This window comes from Aulonocara stuartgranti (assembly GCF_965226115.1).
Source record: "Aulonocara stuartgranti genome assembly, chromosome: 13".
NCBI lineage: Eukaryota > Metazoa > Chordata > Actinopteri > Cichliformes > Cichlidae > Aulonocara > Aulonocara stuartgranti.
In genome coordinates this window covers 16,451,372-16,469,944 of record NC_138949.1, presented here as the reverse complement: position 1 = coordinate 16,469,944, position 18,573 = coordinate 16,451,372, and the positions used below count along the sequence as shown (strand labels likewise).

Here is an 18,573-nt window from a genome sequence, read left to right as displayed (position 1 = left end):
TCTCCTTATCCCCACTGGACCGATGTTTCTTCAGTTTTGCTTTCTGTGAATGCCCTCACCATGACGGATAGCGTGATATGGTACCTGCAGCCCAGTCATGGTGCACAGATAGACCAGCTCTTCCAGGATGGCATATACGTTGCAAGAAGGTTTAGTGTGTCTCCTGGCACAATCTCAACACCGTAGAAGAGGCAACAGAAGACAACCTATATACAAGAACACCTGGACAGGGGCCATGGAAGGGATCAACCCAGCAGCAAGACCGGTATCTACTCGTACAAGAAGAGGACAGCTTCACGGTCTCTTCACGTTGCACAGGTCCTTGTACAGTGACAAGGACACTAGAAAAAAGCACATCTAGAGAAAAATCAGTCAGGAGGGTAAAGAGTGTCTCTGGTGTCCCTCAAGGGTCAGTGCTGGGACCATTTACGATTTATCTCCTCTGTCCAGAGACAGACTTTCATCATTTTGGTGTACAGTTTCATTTTTATATTGATGACTCTTTTTCTACAAAACCAAGAACCTCTCTTTCCTCCCCCTTTTCTTATCTCCATTACCTCAATCAGACCAAACTCAGTGACAATAAAATGCAAGTTTTTACAAAATTACGCCCTTTTATTGTCTCTATAGATGGATGTCAGGTCCACAGTGTCAAAAGTCTTGGAATCATCTTGGACAATACTCTCTCCTCTACTGCCCACATCAGTAATGCCTAATTTCACCTATGTAGCATTTCTAGACTACACCCTTTTCTCTCTGAACACAGCACACAAGTCTCCCCCCCCCCCCCAAAACCTCTCCTTAATCCATTTCAAATGGTACAGAACTCAGCATGAGTCATCACCTTCATCGAGTCTATTACACCTATTCATATCCAGCTTCACTGACTCCCTATTCCTCAGTGTATCCAGTACAAGATTTCTCTTCTTACTTTTCTCCTCCTTTCCAAGGCACTTAGCACTCCTGTAACTTTTAGACCTCACTCCTCACATCCCTTCCAGCAGCTTCAGCTGCTCTTCTGATTGCTGCTCACTTCAGGCATCATGGGTGCCTTTAACTTTGCTGCACCTTTGCATCTGATTGCCACTTCACCTTTGTCAGCTAGACTCTATGACGTAATTCAAATCGAAACTCAAAAACAATAACTATTTTGTTTTATGTTTTAAGTTCATATTATTTGTGTCTTTAAGTGTCTTTCACGGTCGTTCATGTTTTAATATTTTGTTATAAGGTGACCTTGAGTGCTTTGAACAGCACCAAAAAAATGGATGTATAATTATTGTTATTAGGGGGAGAGCAATAGTCTGTGGACAGCACATATGGATCCGCCATGGCCTGCAAAACCATCCTCTTTTTCGAGGTGTTGTCCTGTTTTTGGCTCTTGAGTATAGCTGTTGTCACTTTCATTTGCACCAACGGAGGTGAAAGAGATTCACAATGGTTTGTTTCCTAATTAAATAGATTGACATCCCTGAAGTTTGACTGACTTCATGCTATATTGAGATGACAAAGTGTTGTCTTAATTTATTTTGAGCAGTGTATATACAGTATATATAGTGTTCTCCAGTCCACACCCAAACACAGTGAAACTGGAGCTACAGATCAAAGGGGCACACGTATGTATTGATCTGTTATCTTAGTTCGAGGCATCAAAAAGTAAGCTAGTACTCATGCACTTTTAAATTGGATCAAACATTTAAAGACAAGTGTACTAGCCTTGGTACTGAAAGAAGTTTAAATCTTTTTTTGTGAGTTATTAAAAAGCTTTCACTGACCTGTTTGTATTGATACATTTAGCACTGCCTCAAGTGACCTTCTACTGTTTTAAAGTATGGGCTCCATAAGTGAGACCAATGTGTTTAAAGCATGTCATCATTCTTTATTCCTTCTTTGCCTTGCTTCAGTCATACAGTCATGGGAAGGAAAAATTGTGGCAAAAATTAGAGAAAGAAAGATGAATTCAGCTTTTGTCTTTGTGGCTCTTCAGAGCTTTAAAACTATGTAAGGGGAAAGGTACTGCAGTAGGATACTGACTGTTTTGATGTACTGTGGTGCACAAAATCCTAATGGTCTCTCCTAGCAAGTATTAACATTGTCCCAGGACCAGAATGGCAACCACGTTGGTCCTTTGCTACAGACAACTGTACATTTGCATTCAAGGTTTACTTAACCCTGAGCCATCATTGTCATTAGATCGTTTCTACAAAACATCTCATTGACTTTCAAATTTTCAGCAGCAGGCACTGTCTTCTGACCAACTCCAGGAGTGTAGAAATCCTCATACTAACCAGCCCCTCAGGACCACTTCAAAAACCTGGGTCATCCCAGGCTTCAGCTGGGTGGCAAGCAGAGAGCGTCTACAGGAGGAATCTCAGGTGCTGCCACCCAGTGACAGTGTGTGCAGTCGCTTCACAGAGGAGGACGGAAAGGAAATGAAACAACCCGAGGAGGTTTGTTGTCCAGCCTAGATATCTCAATCAGATGATATTGCTTAATTTGTTATCTCTTAAAGCTTCTCTGCTCCCCTTCTTCACCAATTAAAGATTTTACATCCTGTGCCAAGAAACTTTTGTAACTGGAGATTTCATTCTTCTAATAATCAGTGTCTTTCATAAGCCCAGTGAATAAAATTTAAATGTTGTCATCTATATATGTCACAGAAAGCCAGTAAAACCATGAAATTATTTCTTATCACCAGGCTGGTGCGGGCGAGCTGTCAGAGTGTGATGCCTTACCTCGTCTGTTTCGCCACCAGAGAGTTGAAACCCAAGAGTGCAGGAAATTTCAGCATCACAAAGCTCTTATTAAAGTGGGCTCTTTTCCCCATGGAGACCCCGTCCACAGCATAAACATCCCATCAATCACAGTGCATCAGAAATCTTCTGTGGTGACCGAGAAGTCCCTTCTTCAGGAATCATTCATCTCCCAAGTGCCATTAAGAGTAACTTCAGTCTTTCTTAAATGTCACATTGCATCTGCAGGATTACTGTAGTCACTGCAGAGAAGTGTGTTCATTCTGTTAAATTGTTACTAATTGATTTTAAATATACCAGGGAGTGTTGCTCCATCAGGCCTCAAATTACAGGATTTTAGCCTTTTAGCTCTAACAAAACTATTTCCTTTAGTTACAGATCAAAGTGTCTGGTCAGAGGGGTAGTTTGGGAATCAGCATAGCTGGTGGAAAGGGCTCACTGCCTTACAAAGATCACGATGAGGTGAGTGCTGGTGGAGAAGCGTCGGGTATTGCTCAATCTCTTGCAACACTACATTTATAGCGCATCGTTTGGCTGCCTGACTGAAGATGATGAGAAGCAGCTGCCGAGGTTCTCATGGATTTGCTGGTTTTAGTCAAACTCATATAGATCTGTGTGCAACTTGAAGAGATTACCCAGTCACAAAAGGCTTTTGTTACATACTTAAACAATAATTTCATCCAAGGTTATTGTGTCTGTTTCTTTTCAGGGCATTTTTATTTCCAGAGTAACTGCAGGGGGGCCATCTGAAAAGGCTGGAATCCATGTTGGAGACAGACTGCTGGAGGTATTTGTAATAATTATTAATAACTTCTGATTTAATCAATATGTGCAAAGGTCTTGAGCCACCTCTCATTTCTTTATATTTTGCTTCCAAGCAGCCTTTTTAAAAGTGGTCAAGCAATAATTCTCCAGGCTTTCTGAAGGTCTTTTCAAAGTTTTTCTTTCCCACATTTTCAGCCCTGTACCTGAACATTTTCAGTTGTCACACACACACACACACACACACACACACACACACACACACACACACACACACACACACACACACACACACACACACTTCTTTAGTTGATTCTACAAAAAAATGTCCAAAATTATAGTATATAAGTATTTTGGCATATCTCTGTATGTTGTCTGACAGTCGTGTCCTTAAGAAATAGGAATAATCCAGCTAAGAAGATGGATCTGGTCCTTCAGTTGATCCATCCAAAGTTCACTGAAGCATATCAGTGAATGGATGGCTGTGAAAAAGCCATTCCTAAGGAACATTCGGCTCCTTCAAACGCTTGGAGAACTATTCCTGAAGACTACTTAAAGACATGAAGAGATAAGCTTGCCTAAGAAATTTCAGACTCCTTTGAAGATTAAAGGTACATGCCAAATATTTTGATTTAATTTTTACCTTTAATATGGCAGAGTACCGTATTTACAAGTTTCAGTAAATTGCTACACCTTTTTCTCATTTTCCTATAGCCAATTATAAAGAAAGCAGTGTTGGCTCAAGACATGTAAGGGTGCGGTATGTGCAAGTTTGTGAAATGTGAGTGAATTTAAATAACACACAGAGATAAAACTCAGGTACTTCCCATTGATGTTCCTCTTCTGACCAGTGGAGGGCATCATAAGACTAACAGAGGAGACAATCACTGCTGTGAGAAACAGAAAACCGCAATTAAGAAGTGAATATCTACCTTTAGACATGCTATTTCAGTACTTATGGTGTGTGTGTGTGTGTGTGTGTGTGTATGTGACTCCTCTGACTCATGCTCCTAGTTTCATTGCTCCTCAAAGTGTAATGTGACCATCACCCTCCCAGGTCAATGGCATCAGCATGCAGGGGGCGACCCACCACGAAGCGGTCAGCGCCCTCAGGAATGCTGGGAGTTGCATCAAGATGAAAGTGCTCAGAGAGAGGCTTCTACCTCGAGTGGTGCGTGACCTGGATGTGTCTCAGGATCCTCGGGACGTGGCTGGACGGCAGCTGTGCAGCCAGCACGGCGGAGGCCAGAGTAAACAGCTCAAGCTGCAGAGCGCAGAAGACTGTGTATCCAAGAAGATTGAGGCGGTTGTGTGCAATGGCAACGGCATTGTGGGTGGTTTACAAATATATATTATATAGCGTACAAAACGCACTTTTTCCCCACCTGCCATGTGTGGATTGAACCTTCAGGAAACAGCACTCCTTGAGTAATTCTTTTGCACCTCTTCCCAATTTGCTCTGTTTCTCTTGTTTCAGTCTGATTTGGAGAGTGATCTGAAAAGGACTGTTTCTGAGCTGGTGGCGGAGGCTTTAACAAAAAACGATTTCCTAGCAGGGGGGAAACAGACGATGACAGTAAGCAGATTTCTTATCCTTCCTTCTGAAATAAAGCCTATTGTTATTATTTTTCAGGGAAATCTTAGTGTCTTGAGACACATCAGGAAAAGCTGAAACTGCCCCACAAGTAAAAATATTGTATTAACAAAAACATCACAAGAAAAAAATTTTTTTTTCAGTAATGTCTTAATGACAAATGACAAAATCTTTTGTGGAAAAACTAAATACATGACCGGCCTTAGACACTAGTTTTGTGCTCTTAGGAGAAATGGCTTTTTTGTCCTTATTTTTTATCATAAACACAGAGGTCACATTCTAGTAATGCATCTGGTCTCCATCCTGTTGAAAGCTTCATTTGATTTTAACTGTCACGCAGATGGACTTACATTATATTCAATCACTCTTTGATAAGAGGCAGCTTACTATGTGCAAGCTGCCCAGTCGCAGAAGCAGCCAAACAACCTCCCAAACCATCAAATTTCCACTGTTCTGAGCTTCCCAGTCGTTAGAACTTTTCTTATGAAAAGCTGTTTTTTTTTATCTGCTGAGAGCACGTCTGCTGCTACCGTGGCTGCTTAATTTGCCTGTTCTGGTCAGACATACTCATTAGTAAGCTAATATTTCTGCTCTGTTGCTCTTTTTGTACAGCAAAGGCTTCTTCCTTGTGTGCCTGCAACACATTTTCTTTAAATTGTAGCGCGATGGTTGCAAGACTTACCTGCAGATCTTGGAGGCTTCCTTTTGCAACTAGAGACTGTGTGTGTGAGCTGAATGTCTTAGGGCAAACTATCTTGGCAATATTAGCAGTCATTAAAAACCTGCATCCCTTGTTGATGATGTTTTTTCATTGTGTAAAGACTTTCAAACAAATTGACTTGCCAGATGTCTGCACAACCATGAAGGCTTTGGGGAAAATGCTTAACATTTGGCATAATGTCACCAAACACTTCAACAGAAAGCAGAATGCAAGAATCGGAGAAACCATATTCCACCTGTCTCTCACTAAGGTAGTGCTGATATTGGACACCTAATTTGGAACTCCTGACTCTAATCTTAATGGATTTGAGGATGTGCACTTAAATAAACCTTTGATTGGATTTTTTTCAGTTGGCTTTTGCTCAAAATTATTGCTTCGTGTTTATGAGAGCCAAGAATAAATTTTTAGTGTACTTTCTCAATTAAAAACAAGCAAACAAATAATAAGAAAATGGTTGCAGGGTGTAAATATTTTATGTCTTGGCCGTGAGTAAGTCTCAGTCAATTGATCAAGTAAAAAATGGGACATCATCATTTTTCCACCTGAGTTTAAAAGAATGTCCTGTCTTCTGGAGTAGTAGATACTACTATTCTTCTGAGACTTCAGCGTCTTCACATCATATCACCTGATAGCTTGCCTCTTTCCTTACTCCATCTTGTTTCCTTCTCTAACAATCATGTGGCAGATCCCCCGGATCATCCTCACTCATCCCTCTACCTCAGATGAAGATGTGGAGCTCTTGACACAAAGCCCCTGCAGAGAACTGCTACGTGACTTTGAGTGTCCTGGCAAATGAGTGCACGCTGACCGCTGTGACAGTGCTTTCTGTCTGCCCTGACCACAGATTGGTGCTGCAGAGATGCAGGACACAGACTGTTACTCTCCAGCTATTTGCTTTATTTCAGTACTGAAGCTTCACTGATGTTACTGTGTAGTCTAGGTTTGAAACAGACTGTTGGATTGTGGTTTTTACTGTCACTGCAAAGCTTGTTTGCCTGTCAGTTTCAACTGCTGCTGATAGTGTTTAATATTTTTAAAGCTTTAAATGCTTATTAGAAATGTTTGTTTTTTTCGTGCAAAGCTGAATTAAGACGACTGTACAGCTCTGCAAAGTCCACATAAAATACAGGTTGGAATGTCAAATGTGATCACTTAAACAGCGAATGATTGCTGGATACCTCTGCTTCACACCACGGAGTGTAAGTAATGGACGGAGAGGCACACAGTGTCTCCGCCCATGACAGTGTGAAGCCCTTAAACCTTTTATAGCCCACGTTGTGATAAATTGCTACATGGATGAACAGAGTGCACAGCAGGGAGTCTGAATCCCACAGAGACCTGAGACTGACTGAACTCCGCTTCTCATCTTCACACACCTGCTGTATGAGCAAAACGCACACTTGTGAGATTATACGCAGAGCTGAGGGAGAGAACGGACACATCGCAGGAGGAATCTGCAATCTCGCTTCCACAGCCCTACAATGTTCGGACCGTAAATGCATAATTACATCGTGTTACTTTCTCAATAAAAAGCAGCAATATCAATATTCCAAGAGGCTTTTATCTGAGTCGCAGGAGGCGTGTTTACTTGTGCAAATGTAAGATTGCACAATGCTTCTGTTTCTGTTTTCACTCTTCCTTTGCTCACAAAAAATTGTCTGCTTCTTTAACATATGGTAGTGATGACTCCTGGGTGATATTCCTTTAGGGATACAACCTGTTTGGAAAGCACACCCAGTGTGCGAAATTCAATTCAGAGTCTATTGAAACTGTCTCAAGAGGCGTTTGTTTAAATTCGCAGAAGGAGATGAGGAGGATGAACATGGATTTGGAGGACTAGATAATAAACTGTGAATCTGGGACGATTGTCACAGTGCATATGTTTTCATAAGTGCCTTTACTGTAGGAAACAAATTCCTTTGACAATGTCAGATTTACTGCAGTGATTTTTAGTCTTCAGATAATGAAAAACTTTAGGTTTACGTGATTCAGGATAGCTTTGAACCTTGGAGAGTTATTTCTTATTTTAGCCTTATGTATACCGTATATATATATATAGGTATATTATATACTTATTGCTTTCATAACAGGCACATAATATTACCTAACTGCAGACTTGTTGCCTTGCAGGCTATGTCTAAAGACACATCTTTGCAGTTAATATAGTCATATTAGTTATATTAGTTCTTATTAGTTGAATTAGCTGGCAAGCTTTTTCCGATATATTTTGCCAACAATTATCATTTTGACAGCAAAAATAACATTTCTGGATAAAAATGACATACTAATTGCCCATTTTAACCCAAGTCTTGAGGTTTAACTTTGTCAAACTATGTTCATCACTTGACCATAAGGCAAAACAAAATAATCTGAAATGCATTAGTTTTAAAAATGCATAAACATTTTTGAATATTAAACTTCCAAAATATGTCCATACATTTTGAGAAACACAATCAAACTATGGCGTTATTTTTCTGCCACTATTCTGAGCGCATGTAAAAAATTTTTTGCAGGTGCAAGTGTTGCATTTTGAGAAGAAATTTATTTTGAGCGAAGAAAAGCTAAATTTGAGTGAACGAAATTAATTGCTGCAGGCAAAAAATGTTTTTCAGTGTTTGCTATTGTCCATACACACACACAATAGCAGCCCCTATCGCTCAGTTTTTGCATTGGCGCTTGCTCGCAATGTGTTGCTTGCGCTCTCAATACTTCTGCCCGTGAGCGTTCAACTCTTTCTGTACACCGTTATATTTGTGCCACAAAAGCAATCATTCACAGACTTACGGAAGAGGATTAGGGCCACTGGAAAAAAAATCAGAGAAAAAAGTCAGAATTCTGACTTTTTTCTCAGAATTCTGAAAAAAAATAATTTTGATGAAAAAGTCAGAATTCTGAGAAAAAAAGTCAGAATTCTGACTTTAATCTCAGAATTCTGACTTTTTTCTCAGAATTCAGGAAAAGAAGAAAAAAAAAAGACTTGCCCACTTTTTTCCCCCAGTGGCCCTAAGTACAGACTTGGATGCAACTAATTTGATTGACTGTTTTGGTCTCCAATCAGCTCGAAATGACGAAATGCAATATCCCAGAATGCATTTCGTTCACAACTCAAATGAGGTAAAATAAATTTCGTCTCAAAAAGCAACACTTGCACCTGCAATTTCTTTTTTTACGTGCGCTCAGAATAGTGGCAGAAAAATAACGCCATATTAAACACCATTTGTAAAATTTACAAGACATTTCGCTTGAGTCCAGACAACATTTACTATTCTTGAGCTCATTCATTCATGTGTAACATGAACCAGTGGGAAGGGAGACGCCTCCACAGGCAAGAAAATCTTATTCATGCATTTTTTTCCACAACCTCGACTGAGAAAGAGCCCAAATTTGTGAAAGCTTCAAAGACGTCAAAACGCTAAAACACAGTTTTCTTGTCTGCTATCCAGTTCCATCCGCACGCATTCATAATGTTACAGAGTAATGAACAACTGAACACGCATGTCTCAGCTGGGTCCATCATTAGCACACGTGGAAGCTTTTTGCAGGGAAGACCTTTTTGCTTGTGTTTCAACTATTGTGCCGTCATAATCAGCGTCCCTTAGTGGCTTCAAGAGAAGAAGAATCCAGTGCTGTTTGTTTGGATTAGCCATGATTTTTTAAATTTCCTTTACTATTTATCTCCTCCACATAGTGCAAACGACTGCAACCACTAACACAAGCTTGAAGATGTTCACTGTCGTCAAGAACAATAACTGTGTCTGAAGCAAAACTGCAGCCGTGCGTTCGTGTCCGTTTGAGGGAGAAAATGTAGTTGTGGAGACTCCATCTGTAGCAGGAACTACTGAAAAAAAGCAGTTTTGAGTATTTTGCAGGCAGATCAGAGTCTTGAAAGGCGCAGGTGTATGGTTGACACCAAATAAGGAGATAGCATTCAGGGGTACACGAGGTTTGACATCTGAGAGCTGAGTTAATGTAATCATGTAATGCAGTAATAACTATGATGACAGCATTATGTCAAGATAATTGCTAATTCAAATGCTGATTTGCTGTAAGTGGATTAGACACACATCTCTGCTGATGTTCACTTATGCCACCCAAATCGATGTGTCACTACACTCGTAAGAAAATCTCCTCAAAGATGAAAGCTAAGAGTCATGCTTCCTGCCTACATGTGACTCTCCCCCACACCCTCTTATGATGGATGCCAGATGTCAGGTGAAACGATAAAAGAAAATGCCAATATTTCTGAGAGTATACAACAGTTTGAGTAAAATAGAAAGGAAGAGGAAGCAGGGTTGGAGTACGCTTTATCTTAATGTGTTTTTCTCTGCCGTAGACAGGCAGGAAGAGGGAGACAGCAGGGTGGAAATGGACAAGAACAGCTGTGACAGGAATGAAGAATGTAGTGTACGTAAAGGATTAGCATCCACTTCAGAGGTCTGTTTTCACTCACTGATAAGGGAGCCGGGAGGTCGATGTTGCAACAGGGTAATGAATTCTGTTTCTGCTTGATATCTCATTATTGCAAATGTCACATTGGCCTGCTGGCTTACAGGACTCTAGGTTATCTGGACACTGTAAATGATCATCTGATATTATATAGAATTTTTATTTAAAAGTATATAATTGTTGTTCATTCCAAAAAATGACAGTAATTTTATAATGCTGTCCTCGGTGCACCAAACTGCTGCATTCTTGGTGGTTACATGTGAAAATAGGACAAAGGCGCTATTATTCAGTGTTCTCTGCTAATACAAAAGCTTTGCCAAACAACAACAAAACGTTCAGAAACGCCTTCCTTTGAATCTTTTTTTTTTCTAAGACACATATTTTTCACAGAATAATCCATTTCACATTCATCTCTTTTTGTTGTAATCTGGCCTCTGTCAGACAATATACTTTTGTATATTCAAAGGAGCTTGCAAAGAAAAGCGTCAGTTCTGAACTGAAGAAGCTTCTCGGATGAGAAGTGAAAAGTCCAGACGCCTTTCATTGCAAGCTCCTTTGACTACGATGACCTGGATGACTGAGAACCTTCACAGACATACTTTTTTATATGTGTAACAGATGATGTCTGCTTCACCCATCAGCCCTCCAACCATCCACTTCAACTCCACACGCACACACACCCACAAAACTGACTTGTCCTTATAAGATAATCTTTATTAGTCCCATTTGTGGGAAATTTGCATGCATGGGAAACACAGAAACATGCCAAGGAAAATCCACAGAGGATCACACACGATGAAAGACTATAAGGGACTTTAAGGGTTCAAGAAACTGATGAGTGATGGGAGAGAGGAGGGGGAGGACTACAGGTGAGCACATTTAACAACAGACGATAAGAAGAAACACCAACACAGGAAAGGAAACAAACCTTTCAAAAGCCAGACATGAATACTAACACTTATCAAGGAATCGGAGAGGGGCCAAGGCATAAATATGGAAATGAGACAGAGGGTTGCACAGTGAAATACTAGGAAACAAACACTTATACAAATTACAATAGACACAAGCTAAAACAAAAGATAATGTAAAACCTATTTAATTCAGTTCTATTGATTTTGGTACTTTATATTCTAAGGTAAATGCCTTGCAATCATACAACAATCAGAAGCAAACACTTGGGCCATCCTCAGCTACCAGTTGGGTGTGAAGCTCTAAAACAATAAAAGTAAGAAAAATACTGAAAGAAAGCTCCCACTCAGGACAGTTTCTTTTGTGTGTCTGACTGTGAAGCAGTAATTTTAGTAACAGTAATGCGATTACTGAATTTTTTGAAAAGTAATGCTTTCTAAAACCGTGTTACGGACAAAGTAGTATTATTACAGTGAAACTGTAAAGATTTGTGGGTGACAACCGGATCAACTCAACTGAGTTGTGAGAAATGTGAGGAAAAAGAGAGAGTTTATTTTAAAAGAAAGTCAAAAGCAAAATGAAACAGTTGTGGCTATTTTTCTCCCGTGTGTGTGCTGCTCCTGTTGTGAACATTGTTACCACTGCCCAGCAGGCAGATTGCTGTCTGCAAGCTATTTGTGGCTATTATGTGTCTATAAAAGGAAATCTGCAGGGTGATACACACACCAACAGTAATACACTTTGAACTTCATGAGAGGAGCTGAAAAGTGGGCATCCTGCTTTCCATATCTACTTTGATTTCCATGTGAAGTCATTTATTAAGTCTGGACTCAAGAGAAACTTCTGGATGGGGAGACATTTGAGACCGAAATGGACAGTTTAAATCTGAGTACGGGAGAGGTAAGATGGTTTGGAAATATATATACTTTTTTCTCTTGAAGACATTTAAACTTCTTCTTGGGTAATTGCTATAAAGCTGAAGTGATGCGACTGACCCGCCTTTGCCTTCTTTTGACTTTTGTACTTCCAGTGGAGCTAGTTTAAAATGACGTTTTTAGAAGAATATTTCCCTCAAGGCTATTTTCCTGCTAGAAAAAGGAAACCAGGAATTTAATTTGAATGCATTAACACTATTCTGTCTAAACAACACTCTCTCTGTGCTCTCTACCAGCCATCACCACCCTCCAGGCTTACACACATAAACACTTAGACGCAGTTTATTTTCAGTGGTCCGGTGACTAACGGTTGCCACATTTTCACTCAGAGTAATTTCTCAGTGATTTAATGCTAACTTTTACTACAACAGAACTATAACTTACAAGAATAGAACTTATAGTAATGCTAATATATAGCTGGAACTTTATATATGACTTTTATTAGCTACAGTATCACTAAACTTTCATTTTTCTCTACATGCCTTTTTATCCATGTACATGTTGCCCTAAAATTTTCAGGCGTTAACTGAAATGCCTTTACATGCTTTGCTGTTGTTATTGTATGAGATATGTAATGATAATATTTGTTTATAATCTTGAGCAACAGCCTAGTGAGCTCTGAAGCAGCTGGCTGTGAGCTATATTTGCACAGACTACGCTGGAGGGGTTGTGTGTTTGCTGTAATTAAACTCTTTGCTTAGTGGCACACCCAACTCCTTATGCATGTGCTGTGGCGCAGCATGTACTGCTTTGATATGGATTTTAGCATCTGTGGAACACAGCAGTCTGGGCTTTACAGCTGTAATTATGGAAATTAACTGAGCACTGTGAATAACAAGGACTGATAACAATATGTGAGAAGTTAACTCTAAATTTTTAGATATTAAAGAAAAAAATGCAAAAAGTGCACAATATTGAGGATATTAAAACTGTGATAATGTTGAAGAAGCATAACATCCTTGGCATTCATTCATAATGCTGAGATTGCTCAAAACAGAGTTTTCATTTTGCAGGAGGTCACTTTATGGGAGTCCCTGAAGGCTCCCACACAGGGTGGTCTCCTTCAGGAGATGATTTAATGCAGCTTTTATAAGGTCTTTGGGACGGGTTTGACAGACCACAAGACATAACTGAGTGATGGCACTCGCACACAGTGAGGACACACGCAGCACACTAAGCCAGTGGTGGCTGGAAATGTGATCCATGAGGACATCATGACCTCAGCAACACTCAAACATTCACGAGGGCTTCGCCAGGCAAGTAGGAAATGCCTGTTTTAACCTTTCACCATGTAAACTTACTCTGCTATGACTACAGAGGACTCACAAACAAGGGGGTTTCATAATAACACAAGTACATAAACAAGTTAATGTGATGACTCAGGATTATTTTAGCCTGAGAATTTATCCAGGTTGTTTATAAAAAGCTGATTAGTGGCACGTTGGATATAACTGAACCTCCTCACGGCCACAGAAGTCTAAGATGTCACAAAACTCAAAACAAAATTATTGTTGTTGTTTTAATGGTAAATTGCACTTAAAATTGGACTATTCATCATAGAGACAGAAAAGGTACTGACAGTGTTAAACTTAACCTTAATATTGTTTCTGGTAAATATGAAAAAAAATCATCAAATGCCACTATTGATAACTATTTTTACACACACACACACACACACACACACACACACACACGCAAATTGAGAACCTTGTTTTATTGCAGTTTAAATAAATATTTCCCTCTCTCTGCTCTTACTGCATACAATTCATCATTTGCTAGTTCCACAGCTTCTGTATTCACTAAACATGCAGCCTAAATATGATCAGAAGCATTTTCTCCAAGACACCCCCCCCAAATAAAATGTTATGTAATCATTTATTCAGTTTCCTTATTAATTATTTATGCATAACACCCACCAAAACAGAGGGCATCGCACCAGGAAGTGTTGTTCCAGCAAAGTTATACTACTATATATGCATATATAATTTTTACCTAATATATAGTGCTGATAAATGGTCAAAGAGTTTTTAAAATTTTAACAACAGCTTATCAAGCTTAAACGTGCTGCTGTTGTTCAGCTGCTGGTTTTCTCTTTCTGGTGCGAAGTGGGCAATAAACAAACAAGAGAGACGGACATTAATCAGTTTCGTGATTGAAGTAGCAGCAGGAGAGGGAGGGAGAGAGAAGAGGCACTCGCACCATATATGGTTCGATCCCAGGCTGCCTCCTGGTTGCATGCCAAATATCCTTGGGCAAGATACTAACCCCATGTTTGCCTACTGGTGGTGGTCAGAGGGCCCGGTGGCGCCTGTGTCCGGCAGCCTCGCCTCTGTCAGTGCGCCCCAGGGCAGCTGTGGCTACAATGTAGCTTGCCATCACCAGTGTGTGAATGTGTGTGTGGATGGGTGAATGACTGAATGTAGTGTAAAGCGCTTTGGGGTCCTATGGACTAGAAAAGCGCTATACAAATGCAGGCCATTTACCATTTAGCATGGTTGTTAAGCTTAACGCTGGAATGCTTTACAAACATTCAGAGATGAACTTACACACCTTGCAAGTTTTGTGAGGTACTTTTTTGATATTTAATGGTTCGGATTACATTTTTTATTTCTTTCTGATATCCGATCCAGTAATTTAGGTCAGTATTGGACCGATACCGATACGTAATATCGGATCAGTCCATCCCTAGTATATATCATATGTTTCTAATGGACTCTAGTTGGTTCGTGTAAACTGGGAGTCTTCCTCACACACTAAGGTCAACTATTCTGTGCTGGGACCAGTTCTGTTTACATTATGCATGCTTATGTTAGGTAGTATTATTAAAAGAATAGCATACATTTTCATTGCTATGTAGATGATAGATAATACCCAGATTTATGTATAAAGACAGCTGACATACACCAGTTATTTAAACTGCAGGACTGTCTTAAAGACATGAAGGCCTCTCATTTCCTGCTTTTATAATTCAGCCCTAATTTTTTTTTAGAAACATAGTGTCTAACCTAATACTCCATTAACACTGTGAGGAATCTTCGAGTCACTTCTGACCAGGATATGTCATTCAATGTGCATATTTACTACAAATACGAAGAACTGCTTTCTTACTGTGCAATATCTCTAAAATTAGAAACATCCTGTCTCAAAGTGATGCTGAAAAACTAGTACTACTACTATTACTAGATACTGGTTACTATTACTTATAGGCTGGACTACTCTCATTCCTTATTTTCAGGTTGTCTTAGTTGATCCAGAATATGGTGAGAGAACTGACAGGGACTAGATTGACAAAGCATATATATCCCGTACTGGCTTCTCTTCATCGGATCCCTTTTAAATTCAGAATAGAATTTGAAATCCTCCTTCTCATATATAAAGTCTTGTATAATCAGGACGTTGTCTTAAAGACCTCATAGTACCATATCACCTAATTGAGTGCTTTGCTCTCAAACTGGTGGTTAACTTGTGGTTCATACGGTAGAATAAAATAGAATGAGAGGCAGCGCCTTCAACTTTCAGGACCATCTTCAGTGTAACCAGCTCCCAATATGGATTTGCACATCCTCCTCTAAGATCAGGCTTAAAAATTTCCTTTTTTTAAATAAAACTTGATAAAGTGCTGGATCAGGTAACCCTGAACCACTTAGTTCTGCTGCAACAGGCCTAAAGTGCTGGAGGCTTCCTATGACACACTAAACACTTCTCCTTCACCCACCTCTTTTCACACTCCACAGTATTTGTTTATACAGCACTTTGCATGTAATCATTAGTTATTATTAACCTCCTCCACAGGGTCAAAGTCTAATAAGATATTTTTGAAGAAAGAAAGAAAAAACCTGTAGCTGAAGTCTTTATTTCCTGTAAGGAATTCAAACATCACACCTACTTACATTCCACTGTTTGCAATACACATCTACGTGACATACAATATAAATGAAATGATATCCTGAATAAGGGAATGCAGTTTTACATTTAACATGAATAAGAAATCTTGTTTTGTAACTATCTGAGTAAATATTCTATCCAAGCTCCTTTATAAAGTAGTTTGGCTCATTCTCCGAACACTGAACATTATCCATTTTTAGCACTGCCTCAAATATCTGCTACAATAACCTCCACTGATTAGGCAAGACGCTTCAGCGGCCTCGCTCTTCAGCTTGCTGTTTGCAGCTGACCCCACCACACTGAGCAGAGAAGCGCGATTACTGAGCAGCAGAAACACTTTTGATGACTGTGTATGAGCTTTGATTGCTGCAGACAAAAACACTTTCACAAACACAGAATAAGAAACGCCATTAAACTCTCATTCTGGAGGGAACTGGAACTTCCTCATATATATGCACAACACTTAGAGTGCCTCAACACACCAGGGTAATGTGTAGAATGACTTTGTGCAGTTTGATCTCAGCTTTGTAAGTGGAAATAAACATCCTTTTCTGCCAAATTTGAATTTGTACACCTCTCAACTGCACGAGTGGCCTCAGTGAGAGTCAGCTGATTATCACTGCTAGCTAATGTGATATGTACTGAGCTGTAGAGGCTCCAGAATAGTTGAGTCTTTGATGTAAAGACAAGCAGCACAGCACAGCATTGCAAGACAATCATCTACACCTCAAAATCTTTTTAAATGACAAATTAACAGAGACAAAACAAAAGTATTTTAATAATGGGCTTCTCTGGCTTTTTTTAAACATATTTTGGTAGTGCCATGTTAATCATTTTGCCTCTCTATATCATTTATGCTAAGCTTAGCACAAGAGTGATATGTCATTTAACTCTTGACAGAAAAGTCTATTTACTCTCGTATCTCTTTACAAAGCAGTAAAAATGAACGTTGGACGGCTCCACAGCTTTATTACTGTTTTAATATCCTGCTAAACTTTAAGCTTAACCTTCAAAAGAAGTGTCTGTGTCCTCCAGCGTGGATTCCAGGAGGACTTTTGCAGAATCTGTGACATTTCCATGACCAGCTGGTCCACCAAAGAACTTGCACTTAACAGCATTTCTAGCTGATACACTGTGGTATTTGTTTTGATGATAATCCCGTTTAGTGCATTCCCCTTCAGTGTTTTTCTCTCTGATGACACTGACATTTTGACAAGCACCTTCTTGTTTCTTGTTGTTGTCATGGCTCTGTTGTTGTTCAAGTTTTAGTTCTCTTGATAGATGCAGCTGCTGTTGTGAAATGGTAAATATCATCAGGATAACAGTGATGAGCTGATCACTTATATAGCAGGAACAATAAAAACAATGCCACTTGATTCTGTTTGGCTTCTTTCTTTCTTTCTTAGTTTTGCATTCATTTCTTTTTTCTATTATCTCCGTATCTCATCAGAGCTGTGGTGAGTGAACACAGAGCCAGACCTTATGAGTTACTAAATTATTTAACCGGCTTCTTTCGATGTAGTTTCTTTAAAAAAAATACATAAAATACGAGTGAAACAGCCCAGTGCGCGCATGTCAGTGTGGCCAATTGAATTTTAAGGCTTATTACCATTCTAACTACAGAGTTATATAAAGACTTATCTAGACTGTAAAAAGAAGCAAAGAAAAAAACCTTTAAAAGAATAAATACAATCGTAAAAGGTAACATTTTTAATCTATTATATTTGGTGAAATTCAACGTGTGGTTAAAATATGGAGAAAAAAAACAGCATCTCTGAAATATTAAAACAGGAAATTCATTCATTTTAAAATGGTACATCTTATTGAATATTTTCAGTGTAGATGTCATGAAGAGGGAAATTAGTAACAGCGACCAACATTTCTTTCTGCTGTAGAGTCCATGAGGGTTTCACTAGTTTTTGAAGATCTACAGCTCTTGGCACTTTTCAGACTTTTCAGACTGCTTTGTTGTTACACAGACACACAGAAGCACTGATTAGTATTTAGGCAATTTCCTTCCAGGCAGTCAATCTGAGGTTCTTGCCTCAGAATAGTAATTATGTCCAACCCACAGAATGTTCTGGACATTGACAAAATGCCCAGATTATCAGTCTGCCTCTGGTCCCTGAAGTTTTCCTGAGCTTTTTCTTAGTGGTCCATTAGTATCACTCACTGCAAAGCTGTGATTACATCTGTCACATGCATTTCAAAAGACCCGCTGTGCAGCGCTAAACCCATGAATATTCTCACCCAAAATATGGAAATAAAAGCCGGCCCTGTGACGAAAACTCCTGCAGTGGAAACGCTACAGTTTTACTCTCAGCTGTGTTTGTTTAACACAAAGGAGGATCTTTTGCTTATTTGATGCTGATGAGAACAGGAGCTGATTTAATTGCAATCATCACTCCTTGTTGAGGGTATGTGTGTCAGGCCACTGAGCTGTAGAGTGCTTAATTGCCTCATCTGTGTGAAAGTGTGATGCTGGATAATTAGTGGTCGGGCATAGTTACACAACCCTGTGATCAAAAAGAGATCAGAAATGGGAGCGACTCAACGTTTCGTAGGGCG

The 18,573-nt window shown here is 39.5% G+C and overlaps 2 protein-coding genes across 3 annotated transcripts in view; both read left to right on the top strand.

Annotated features, from left to right (window-relative positions):
- Nucleotides 1–2,003: 2,003 nt before the first annotated feature.
- Nucleotides 2,004–7,488, top strand: LOC309720709 (disks large homolog 1-like). Its single transcript, XM_082557846.1, has 8 exons — nucleotides 2,004–2,450; nucleotides 2,699–2,941; nucleotides 3,126–3,215; nucleotides 3,463–3,540; nucleotides 4,573–4,845; nucleotides 4,993–5,091; nucleotides 6,516–6,614; nucleotides 6,645–7,488. The coding sequence occupies exons 1-8, from the start codon at nucleotides 2,433–2,435 to the stop codon at nucleotides 6,666–6,668; spliced, it is 924 nt and encodes a 307-aa protein (XP_082413972.1). The 5' UTR covers nucleotides 2,004–2,432; the 3' UTR covers nucleotides 6,669–7,488.
- A 4,443-nt stretch (nucleotides 7,489–11,931) lies between these two features.
- mlip (muscular LMNA-interacting protein) overlaps nucleotides 11,932–18,573 on the top strand; it is a 46,108-nt gene continuing 39,466 nt past the window's right edge. For both annotated transcript variants that reach the window (XM_082557802.1, XM_082557801.1), the window contains exon 1: nucleotides 11,932–12,085. In XM_082557802.1, the coding sequence (XP_082413928.1) occupies nucleotides 12,056–12,085 (30 nt within the window). In that variant the 5' untranslated portion in view covers nucleotides 11,932–12,055. The remainder of the gene's footprint in view (nucleotides 12,086–18,573) is intronic.